This window comes from Uloborus diversus, chromosome 3 (genome assembly GCF_026930045.1).
Source record: "Uloborus diversus isolate 005 chromosome 3, Udiv.v.3.1, whole genome shotgun sequence".
NCBI lineage: Eukaryota > Metazoa > Arthropoda > Arachnida > Araneae > Uloboridae > Uloborus > Uloborus diversus.
Genome location: NC_072733.1, coordinates 14,341,953 through 14,354,060, shown reverse-complemented (window position 1 = coordinate 14,354,060; position 12,108 = coordinate 14,341,953). Strand labels below are relative to the sequence as shown.

The following is a 12,108-nucleotide window of genomic DNA, read 5'->3' as shown; positions in this document are numbered from 1 at the left end:
TATCTGAGAGTAGTACACAAGCCGAGTTGACTTCTATCCAAGAAATGCGATGCTAAAGACATCATTGCAAACGAGCAAAACTCTGACTTGCAGACAATGGGATGTACAAAACAAGCTGTCAGGCGTATAGTCTTACTGCATTCAAACGTCTGGCTACAGTTTTTCGGGATATTTGGTGCTAGTAGCAGCAGAAACTGCTTTGCTACCTCAGCTGTGTTGGGCTGGTTCCTTTTTGTTGCTATCACTAAGTACCAATCTTCTGTTGATGTTGTATTGCGTACACAACTTCTCTCGTGACATTTGCCACACATTTCATTTGTATGAAATGATTTCTAAACTCTAGAAACATCCCTATGGCTGACTTCAAACTCCCTGACAACATCTAAAATTGCTGTCCTTCTTCGAAGTTGCCAACCACACGGCCACCCATAAAATTATCTAAGGGATGTCGAGAAGACATACCGTAAAATGCAAGTTTGTCAATTGATTCTTTCCCGTTAAACTTTGCTTTTGAACAACAATGGTCATCTGTGCCCAATTCTTTATATCATGTATCAGCGCTATCACATGACCAGCAACGTTGTGAGTCTAAAATTTGCATGCTCACAACACGTCTTTCTGTGTCCCGAACTTATGCTAATTTCAATATTTCCTTGCATTCCATTTTGTGGTTGCTAACGCTGCTATTCCCATCCGTCCTTAGCATTTGTCCACCAGTGTGCTTCTTGCAAAAAGGAATTTTCATTGGAAATCTCTAGCATGTCTGGTACAACCCTCCATATCTGATGTAGAATAAAAAGAAATTGATAAAGATTGAAAAAAAACAAATTTTGATCGAGTTGGATGGATTCCCATTCTATGCTCCAGAAATGGATGATGATGCACTTGGAGCCAAATACTTAGGAATAATTATTTGTATGCCTGACGAAAAATTTTTATTTACAGATTTATACTATCAACTGTTTATTTACCAGCTGTATTAATAAGCTATAGTTGAACTTTTTTTTGAAAATCAAATTAAATTTTTAAAAAACTATACTAAATTTGATGTGAATCACACACACACATATGTCATGATATTAAAATTTGTTTATACCTCATACTTTTTTAGTGCAGTACCTAATGCTTGAAATTGAAACAAATTTTTCTATAGTATATATCCTATATTCTATAGGAGAGATTAGCTTTGTTTATAATCTTTTCAGTTATTAACTAACATTCCTAAGGTCTTTTTTGATTGTTTTGAAATGTTCATGATTTGGTAATACACTGTGGTATTATATACTTGTTGTTTAAGTTTGTTTGTTTGACTTATTAAAGTATGTCATGACTCCGTAGTATTCCAGTATTTTTTCTGTCAGAGTGTCACATGTCTGTTGCAATCCCCTTAAGACCCAAACATTTATTAATATGGAACAAAGGTTGATTTGTTTGGGAAAGGTTAGGATCAGGGTTTGCTATTAAAATTTAAAGTTATGCTCCCTGATGAGACCTAGGATAAGTTTCTTGGCATAAAAATGAACAATCTTGGTGTGAGTTGTAATGAATAAATATATTAGCGCAGAATATTAAAAAAAAAGATCTTTTAAATGAAAATACTACATATTACGGGTAGCATATTTAAAAGAATCCTTTAAAATATGAACAGAAGAAAATGATTTTTTTGCAAGACAAAAGTGAATGTACAGTTGAACTCTGTTAATATGAAATGCCAAAAAATTCATTAATTTAACCATGTTATCTATTATTCATAAAAACCATGAATAAGTAAAACTGGAAGAGAAAAAATGCATTTTTGCATATTTATCAACATGTCTATTACATTTCATTGCAAGTGATTTATGATTACTGCAATGCGCATGTGTGCAAATGCGCTGTCCACAGAAGGCAGCGCAAGTGACTGAGAGTAAAACAGCTAAGCTCCAGGAAAGCAGACCATCCTACCTGATGAATCTCAACAGAATTCGGACGCTCATCTGTTACTTTGCATGTTGCAAAATGTTTATAAAACCAAGAAGGTTTTTAATTTATAATTTGCAATGTCATTTTAATTAACTGTACATATGTTAAGTTAATATGATATTTTAAAGTAAATCATAGTTGTTCTTGCCTACATAAGTGCAATCATTACAACGACTAGTAAACAATTACATTTTCACAAACTGATTGTGCTTTTTGTTTTATGCTGATCAGCATTAGTTTCTAAGTATTAAACAATACTAGCAGTGATTAAGCTGATTTACAACAGGAAATGAGGTGTTTCCTCGAAAATTAGACCTGGTCTTGTATAAATTTTGCTATAAAAGATACCATAGGGTTTAGTTTTTTTTTTACCATGATTGATATTTGTTCTTTTGCTCGAAAACACATTTATTACATTTTAAGAAACATACTTGTTCATGTTCAAGACAACTTCCTGGTCAGTAATCATGACCTCCCATTTTAAATGACCAAGTGTGTATTTTAGGAAAATTAGTTTAAAAAATTAAAGGTGGGGAGAGCCCCAGGATCCCCACTTTTGCCTACATATTACAATTAAAACCTCTTTCTAGTTTCCATGGTCAATTTAAGCAGGGCTTATATTAAAACTACCCAGAAAACACATTCTAGGTTTTTTAAAAAATTTGTTTTGATCGTATTTTTAGGAAAACATGGTAACCTGTCTTATTGATGTTCTAAGAGAGAACTGTAAGGTTCTTAAATAGGTGTGATGAGTATTTTTATTGTACAATATGTTTTTACCAATACCTGAGGAGTCTATTTGGACAAGGGTGGTAATGGGGGGGGGGGATGGCATTACCCTAAGGAAAAGAAAACCCATGCAGACTGATCTGTCCACAGGTAAACAGGTGTACAGTGAAACCTGTGTATAACGATACTGTCTATAACGATATTTTCCTCAGTCCCAGCAAAATTTCAGCTTGAATAATCAAACTGTCTGTAACGATAACCTGTCTATAACAATATTTTTTTAGGTCCCAACAGTATCGTTGTAGACAGGTTTTACTGTATTAGAGCTTCATTCTCTTCACAAAAAAAAAAAAAAAAAAAAAAAAAATCAACATATGCTTTACAATATCTGATGAAATTTCTTTAATGACACAAAATTTGCTAAAAAAGAAAACTGGTATTCAAATGGAAAAATTTATGAGACGAGTTTGAAGTTTTGTTCGAAAGCAAAAACTTAACCAAAACTTTCATTTTAATCTTGGTAAAATATGTGTTATTTTCCATCTGTTGTGTCCCTTTAAGTTTTTTGTTTTACTGTGTTATGTGCTTCAAGAATAAATCAAAAAGTCACTTTACCTCATAATCTTGGAATTTTCCTTTAGCTGTTGAAGGCAAAAGATATTTTCTGCTTGTGATTAAGTTTTAAGCTTTCCTTAGTGATGTTGGTGCACAACTCTTCCATACCCAGCTGTTCCAAGCCTTTGAACTTAGTGTTTTTAATTTAATACCACTGTGTATCACAGTAACAGCTTAATTTGTTTCCAAAAAGCATATGTTTAATGTTTCAGGAATCACCACAGTGTTAACCATGACTACCATAAGCACTGGAGTGAGATCTTCGTTACCCAGAATATCATATGTCAAAGCCATTGACATATATCTTGTCATGTGCTTTGTTTTTGTTTTTGCTGCCCTGCTTGAATATGCAGCTGTGAACTATACTTACTGGGGATCAACTCGAGCAAAAAAGAAAGCAAAGAAATTGAAAGATTCCAAAGCTGCTACTGAAGGAGGAACGGTAAGTCTTTCTATACTATAAAAATGGATGTTCATTTGTGTGTATGTTCCTTATAACAATCCACAATTTATGTCCAGATTTTTGGGATGCTCAGGAGTTCACATTGGGGGAAGGGGGGGTCCTGACACAAAGCCACAATTGCCATCAGATATTTTCCCTAATTTCGCACAAAAGTTCTTTAATGTGCAGGAATTGTCATAGAAAGGTTTTGCCTTTGGGGAGAGGGGAACCCCCATGGGGGAGGGGTTCTTATATGAATCCACAGCTTAAGTCAAAAATTTGTTAAATTTCAAATTGGAAGAATTCGAATTGGGGTTTTTTCACACCCCTCTTAAAAAGGGGTTTTTGCCAATCAATTAGTGAAACAGAATGTTTACCTTTATTAATATAAATGAATGAATTTTTGAAATTTTAAAAATACTAAGAGGTATAAATTTAAATTTTGAGTTATAAAAGTACTCTTTTTTACACATTGATGGGAAATTTTGCTGTTAATTTTTTTCTATGCAACTTTTATTTTCAAGGTTGACCGAGTAACACAGTCAATTAAAAATAAAATTTGAGCGATTAACTTTTAGTAAATTGAATTGTTTTATTTTTTAGTTTTTTACATGGGTACCTTTTATTTAGAATTAATGCAGTTCTGCATTTATAAGCAGAAAATGCTTAAATTAAGTAAACAACAAAAAAAAAAAAAAATAAATAAATAAATAAAATAAAATAGGATTGGTGTTTAAAAAAATATTTTAACCTCTTAAACATTGTGTCATAATATTTTTATTTATTATTTTTTTTATTGTTTTGAAATTCATTTATGAATTTCAAACTTCAAAACACTTACTTTCATCATTTTATCTCAAAAATATTTTTGTTTACCAATCATTTTCTTATGTAAAACCTAATTCTTTTGTCAGCTAAAAGCATAATTACGAATGATAAATGAAGCCTGAGGTTGGGAGCATTTATCTCACATTACAAGAATTCTGAACATTACATATGTTGGCAGAAATGTTTGTGCATTGGAAATATATAAGTTGGTGAAAAATAAAAGCTGATAACCATCAAAAAAGTAATATAAACAAATGAACTTAGGCAAAGCATGGCATCTGGATTGTATGATGTCTTGAACAGTCCCCTCAAGGAAGTGGGCAAAACTTCAGTGCAATTAGCCTTGTACTTGTACAGGGTGGTTGTGCGGGTGTCAACTTTTTACCAATTCCCAGTTCTCAGCTTCTATGTAGCTGGATACTGGTGCGAAGGAAAGTCCTGAAACCTTGATGCTGGAGAAGGTGAGGGTGCAAGTCTGAAACCCACCAACCTTGTCGAAGGGGGCAGGGTGGTTAAAATTAAACTAACAGCAGTACTCAGTGGTTCGTAGCTTCATATTAGGGATGTGTCGTTCATGAACGAATGGGTCTAAAAGAATTAATCCTAAAAAAGAAAGTATCAGAACAAACTCCTAAAAAATGAACGACCCTTCTTTTAACAGTGAACGGTTTGGAACATTGTAGGGTAGGGTAGAGTGCAGTAAGATGAAAAATATATTTCAAGAAATTTGGAAAATTTGATTCTATAATAAAATTTTGAAGGTGGATTTGTAATGCAGCTTCGGTATACAAGCTTTTCAGACACAAGAAATTTCATCACTGTTTAAAATTTTTGAGATAATGTAAAAAAAAAAGGAACATAAAGTTTTGTCTCGTGGAGGTACTGTGTAACATGGGGTACAGTGAGACAGCATACAAGCACAGTGAAACAGCATGCAAGGCACATAGATACAGCATATAGGGTTGAGTGAGTGAGTCATTTAAAATCAAAATTCAATCATAATGCGAAAAAATTTCTAGTTTCATCGTACATCTAATTAAAAATTAAATTTTCAAACCACAAAAAAGATTGATTTCGCTTTTTATCATTTCTTTTTGTAGGAGCTGTTAACAGCAATTATTTATGTTTGGAATGGATGCAACATCTGGTACAGATGGTCAAATAAAATCATTTAAAAGGTTTTACTTTCGTTCAAAAAGCTAATGTACAAGTCTCAATTGTTATCGACAACCATTACCTACATAAAAATATTTCTGTTTGATGGCAAATTCTGTCAGAACAAAGTCTCCTTCAAGTGTCTCATCATCTAGCTCTTAAAACCCAGAAGGTTGATTTTCGCATATGTCAATATGGTTTGATAAAATATCTGATCCCCATTTATTTTTTTTTCTACCTCATTAGTTGTGCCACATTTTTTCTATACTTTTGACTTTATTTTATTCATTTTTCTAGTTATTGTATTTTCTTCTTCTAAAATTTGTTTTTCCCAGGAATATTACTTGCAATGATACACTTACCCTTTTTATGTTCATTCTTCATTACTCAACCTTTTTTCTCTTCGGTTTTAGATATCCTCTGGAACTCTAAGAACCTAAGAAAATACTCACTACTAGACAAGAGCAAGAGAGCTCGTTTGTATCAGTTTTTCTATAATTTGCAGATTATTATGATCTACATTATTTGAAATGCAACTTGGAATTAGAAGGTTGCAAAGGAATTTCTCATAGGATCAGCAGGAAATCATTAGTTTCACCTTATGAGATTTAATTCGCATTTTTGATGGGTTGAAAATACCTTTGAATTAAATAAACAACAAGTTGAAAACTCTTTAATCAAAAAATAAATTAAAAAAAAAAAAAAAAAAAAAAACATCCCTTTTGAATCTCACCCTGCTCCAACTATGACTGTCTCACTGTACTCCACTCCGCCTTTGTCTTCTAATTCAACATTTTAAGGAGTTTGTTTAAAGCCTGTCCTAAATGTTTTGAATGTTAATTAGCTACATAGGCAGAACAATGAATATGATCAAATGGCTTTTTTTTTTTCATAAAAGAAAATGTTATAAATTCATGCATACAAGAGTTAAAAAAAAAAGAGAAAAATCATTTACTTTGCCTGAAATCAGGAAAATAATGATCATTTGATTGCAAATCTTTGTCATTGTTTAACCCTTACTAAGTAAAAATGTGTTGACATAATGTAGCTTTAAGTATTCTTTTGTTTTTGAGATTGGGAATATAAAGATTTTGTGTGTGTGTTTCATTTGTCAGTCAGTCATTGTTTTACAAATCATCTGAGTAGTTTTGTAGTTAGCAAATGCCAATACTTTTGTAGTTTAAGTATTTACAGTTGTCTGGCAATTTTCAACATAATTCTTTTGACCACTTAAGGTACCACCTTTTTGTGACACCCTTAATTTGCCCCAACTCATTTTAAAGTTTTTATTTGTTTTTTATGTACTTTCATATAGAAATAAATTATATTCTATTTGGAAAATAGGTCTGTACTTGATACTAGTTCATTTATTAGCTGTGTTTCTGTAAGTGATACATTTGAAATACATTTATAAATAAATTTCTTTTTATTATTAGAATGAAGAAATTATTGAACTACAAGATGTAAGAGTTTCTCCCATACCATATTTGCGGCGAAGAAACAAGACATCAACTTATTCATCTGAAACTTACTTTCCACCATCATTCCGAAGAACAAGAACTCCTTATTATTCTCAGGGTTTTAGCCGTAAGTCTCATGAGCGTAGTATTGATAGGCATAAGAGACCTTATGTGCTTAGCAGTTTGAAGAGGGGAGCCAGTGCTTTAAAAGCCTCTTTACCGCGACTGACTGACATAAATAAAATTGATAAAATAGCTCGGGTTGTCTTTCCTGTTTCATTTCTCCTTTTTAATTCTATATACTGGTGCTTTTATTTAGTGTGATAAACATTTGTTTTGTATCATTATTATGTATTCCTAATATATGTTGAAATGTTTTTTTATGCACAAAACATTTTGGGAAAAAGCAAAAGCCTGCTTAAATACTATAAATCTATATTAGTTTTCATCGCTCATCTTCATGCAAAAGTCTTAAATTACATTTCATTAAGCACATTTAAATCATTTACTGCATTATAATCATGTGACTTTTTTATGAAAACAAAAGTGTAATTTTGTTGTCATTTTTTGGTTATTTTACTCATCCATTTCTGTGTATCAAAAGTGATAACTAGAATCCAAAGGATCATAGTATTTTAATCTCATGAATGAAAAATTATGTTACAATTTTTAGATTCTCAAATATTGAGTACCAGTTTTCAGAGTATTGGTTATACTAAAAAAAAAATATATATATATAATATAAAATGTTATGAAATGCAGGCTAATTGTATCTTGTACCTTCAATATATATATATATATATATATTTTTTGCTAATTTATCTTCGTATTAACATAATGCAAACATCATTGCCTGACTTGCAATACCCTCATCCCCACCATGACCACAAATGTGTGTCTTTTCAACCACTATTTGTATGTTTAAGTACTACAAATGTAAGTTTTTACCTTTTAACCGCTGATTTAAAAATTTAAATTCATTCCAGTAATGTAGTTTTACATGTTTTAGGAAATTAAAAAAAAAAAAGTCTGTTCTTTTCGTTTCCCATCCTTGCATCTAAAGCAGGGTTTCTCAACGGGGACCTTTGGCCCTCTTGGGGGCCTCTGACATCGATCCTCTTTTTCCATGGCTATCTTGGGGACCATGGAAAAAATAAAGGGGACAACTGGAAAAAATACAAAAGTAGGAGAGCCATAAGCCTTGCGAAGGAGGCCATGGTTAACTTATATGAAATCTTTTAGAAACACGAAAATATTCCACTTATTTTGATGAAGTCAATTACATCTGTTTAAATGAGAAATTATGCATCTTAAACGAAATCATGACACAAAGCACAAAATATGCATTAATTTTTTTTTCTCTTTTTTTAAACAAGTATTTTAAATATTTTGAAATAATATTCCTGAATATGTGACTTGAAATCTCAGAAAAGATAATACGTAAAAAAAGGGACTTGTCTGTATGTGCTTCTCCTTATAAGTTTTGAAAGAATAGTACTATTCATCAACGATCTTTTCTCGGACTGTCTTTTCCGTTACACCTCATTTTCATGTTTCGCTTTTTGATAGGAACAATAATTCGTTCACTATTAACCAGTTAAGAGAACCTTAACTCTAAACTCTGGGAAGAAGTTATTTGAATATTGAGAATATCCGCATATTATAGGTGGGTTGACTTTATTGAAAATAACTTTAAATATGAGACTTCAAAAAGAATTTAAAAAGAAAAAAAATTAGAGGCTACTTTGAATCAGATGAAAAATTTTTAACCTTTGCGTCCATGTTCTGTGGGTAAAATCAAGAAAAGAAAAAATGAAAAAGTCTGTGCATTTAACATCAATGATGGTTATTGATTGATTGGAAGGTTGGATTCTATTAACCAGTTTTGAAATTTACATGCATGTAATTTTCCATGAAACAGAAAGAGCTGCAAGTGATTTTATTCAACATGCAAATCATCATAGCACCATAAATCTTTTATTTATTCTTAACTTTTACATTATTACTTTTGTTTTGTCTGGCATTCAAAAAGAGAATTATTTTATTTCATGTGAATATAATTTTCTTTTTCAAGATAATTTTCATAAATATTAAAGCCTTCATTCTTCATTTTATAAAAGTGATCTCGTATTATATAAAATACAAGCAGTACAGGCACGGCGATGCCCATGTTAAGAATTTAAAGGAGGTTCGTTGAATACAAAAATCCACGGACCACCTTCTGATGTGAAATTATCATTTTTCTTCCACTAAAATGCATACACATCTTTTCAAAAAGCCTATTAAGGCTTCTTTGGAATTTAAAACTATTTGCCGAAACACATTAAAAGATTAACAGTAGCTTTCAAACTCAAAAATAATCGTAGTAGGGTTAGATGTAAGGTGGCTAGATGTTGTTTGTCGGGGGCTCGGCTAAGACATGTAAATATGGTTGCTGAAAAGAAGGGGGTATTTAATAAAGAGGATGTAGTTACTTTGTGGGTGGAAACTAACTATGTTGGCCATAGTAACAACGATGAGTTTACAAAAGAATGGGATTCCCTATTGGACAAAGCAACCAACAGTTCGTCAAATATCCATGTGGTTGGTTTGCTTCCCAGATATGGAGTTTATAGGAGTTGATTAAAACAACGGGCTAGATGTATGAACCTGGTGCTCAAGGAAATTTGCGTAATGCGTAGTGTAGGTTTATTGATGTGTGGAGTAAATGTAAACGAGATTGGATTGCTAGGGATGGCCTGCATCTGAGTTCTACAGGGGTCAAAATGGTTAGTGGTTTGGTTTTAGATGCTTCAGAATCAAAAAACTAAGTTGGAATGGGGGGCATTGTTTAAGGAGCAGAATTTGAAAGGGTACTAATTATTGGGATTTTAGTAGAAATGGAAATAGGATGGCTAATAAGAGAAAAGATTTTAACAGTTGGGATTCAAATAATTGCACAGCATTAAATGAAATTAAGATGGGCTTAATTAAGGTTTTTTATACCAATGCTCGTAGTATTAGGAACAAGATGGAAGAATTGAAAAGCATAATAATGGACAAGAGGTTGGATATTATTGGAGTTACCGAGACATGGGCTAACAAAAATGATGCTGATTTATTATCTATTGCTGGGTATAATTTGTTTAGACAAGATAGAGTAGGTAAAAGAGGTGGTGGGGTTTTATTTTATCTCAGAGACACTTTAACTTGCAATGAATGGGTAATTAATGATAAAACTAATGAGATTGATATGATATGGCTGGAGTTGATGAGCAATATGGGCAAAAAATTACGTTTAGGGAACATTTATAGGCCTCTAAACTTAAGTCAGGGTCAAGATGAACACATGTTTAGTATTATTAGTGATATTTCGAGCAAATGGTCAGTCATCATAATGAGAGATTTTAATTTTTTAGGAATTGATTGGAATAATTTTTACTACAGTAATAGCAGAGAAGAGGAATTTGTGAAAGTAATTGGTGATTGTTTCTTAGATCAAATTGTAACTCAGGATACTCGACAGGACGTGATTTTGGATCTAATTTTTTGTGACATGGAAGGTTTTGTTCAAGGGTTATGTGTAGGGGAATACATTGGAGATAGTGACCACAGCAGTATTAGGTTTGGGATTAAATTTGATATGCACAAGGTTTTGGGGTTTAGGCCCAATTTCAGAAATACTGATTTTGTGGCACTTAGGCAGAGTTTGAAAGCAGTTTTTTTCTTCTGGATTGGACAGTAGTGATGTGAATCTTCAGTGGGCAGAGTTTAAGGAAAATCTAGCGAAAACTGTTGCGGATCATGTTCCCTTTTGGAGAAAAGGTGTCAACACAAAAATTTGTCTGATATGGTTCTCCAGGGATACTAAAGACTCTCTAAATTACAAGCAAGCCGCTTTTCATAGATTTAAAAAAACTGGTCACAGTGCAGATAGGCTCCAATATTGTAAGGCAAGGCGTAAATTTAAGCATTTGGTGCGGATTCAGAAAGGAGAGTCGAGCAAAGACTGGGTAGATAACACAGACATTAATCCTAACAGGTTTTTTGTGTATGCTAATTCAGGGAAAGTTCGAAATAGTAATATTGGGCTACTGGTTGATGAGAACGGAATTTTAATTCTGGACGATAGTGATATTGCTAACGTTCTTAATAACTTTTTTTGAGTAATTTTAACAACAACTGTATCTCAACAGTTGACACCAGCAAGACACAAGCTATAGTACAGCTTGAGGACTTCGTATTTTCCAGGGATGACATTTTACTTCATTTGAAAAACAATAAAGAGACTAAGGCTCCGAGACCAGATAATATTTATCCAAACATTTTAATTGAATGTGCAGAGGAATTAGCAGATATAATTGTAAATATTTTCAATTCTTCTTATGAATCGGGGGACAGTGCCAGAGGATTGAAAGCTGGCTAACATTGCACCCCTCTTCAAGAAAGGGTCTAAAGGTAGTGCAGGATATTATAAACCTTCTGTGGTTTGCGAAATTTTTGAAACATTGATAAAAACTAAGATAGTAAATTTTTTAGAGACTAATAATCTATTGACTAGTTTTCAGTACGGTTTCAGGAAAGATAAATCTTGTGTAACTAATTTATTACATTTCTATGACAAATTTACCATGGCTTTAGACAATAAGAAGCCTGTAGATGTTGTTTACATTGATTTTCAAAAAAGCTTTCGATAAGGTACAGTATGTTGCTGTACTTAGCAAATTAGCTGATATAGGGATAGGAGGGAAAATTTTCATTTGAGTAAAAAACTGGCTGACTGGAAGGAAACAAAGGGTAGTTGGAAGGGGAAATTATTCTAAGTGGAGTGAGGTTTTAAGCTGGGTTCCTCAGGGTTCAGTGTTAGGGCTGGTTTTGTTCATTGTTTTTATGAACGATATTCATAAAAATATTTCTGGGAACATAAATTGTTTTGCT

At 32.4% G+C, this 12,108-nt stretch overlaps 1 protein-coding gene across 4 annotated transcripts in view; it reads left to right on the top strand.

Moving 5' to 3' along the window:
* Positions 1–7,675, top strand: part of LOC129219285 (gamma-aminobutyric acid receptor subunit beta-like) — a 237,139-nt gene extending 229,464 nt beyond the window's left edge. For 2 of the 4 annotated variants that reach the window (XM_054853621.1, XM_054853620.1), the window contains exons 8-9: positions 3,519–3,748; positions 7,168–7,675. In XM_054853621.1, coding sequence (XP_054709596.1) covers positions 3,519–3,748; positions 7,168–7,515 — 578 coding nt within the window. In that variant the 3' untranslated portion in view covers positions 7,516–7,675. Of the gene's footprint in view, positions 1–3,518; positions 3,749–6,144 lie in introns of all 4 variants that reach the window. The other 2 variants (XM_054853623.1, XM_054853622.1) reach the window with 2 other exon arrangements.
* Positions 7,676–12,108: the final 4,433 nt, after the last annotated feature.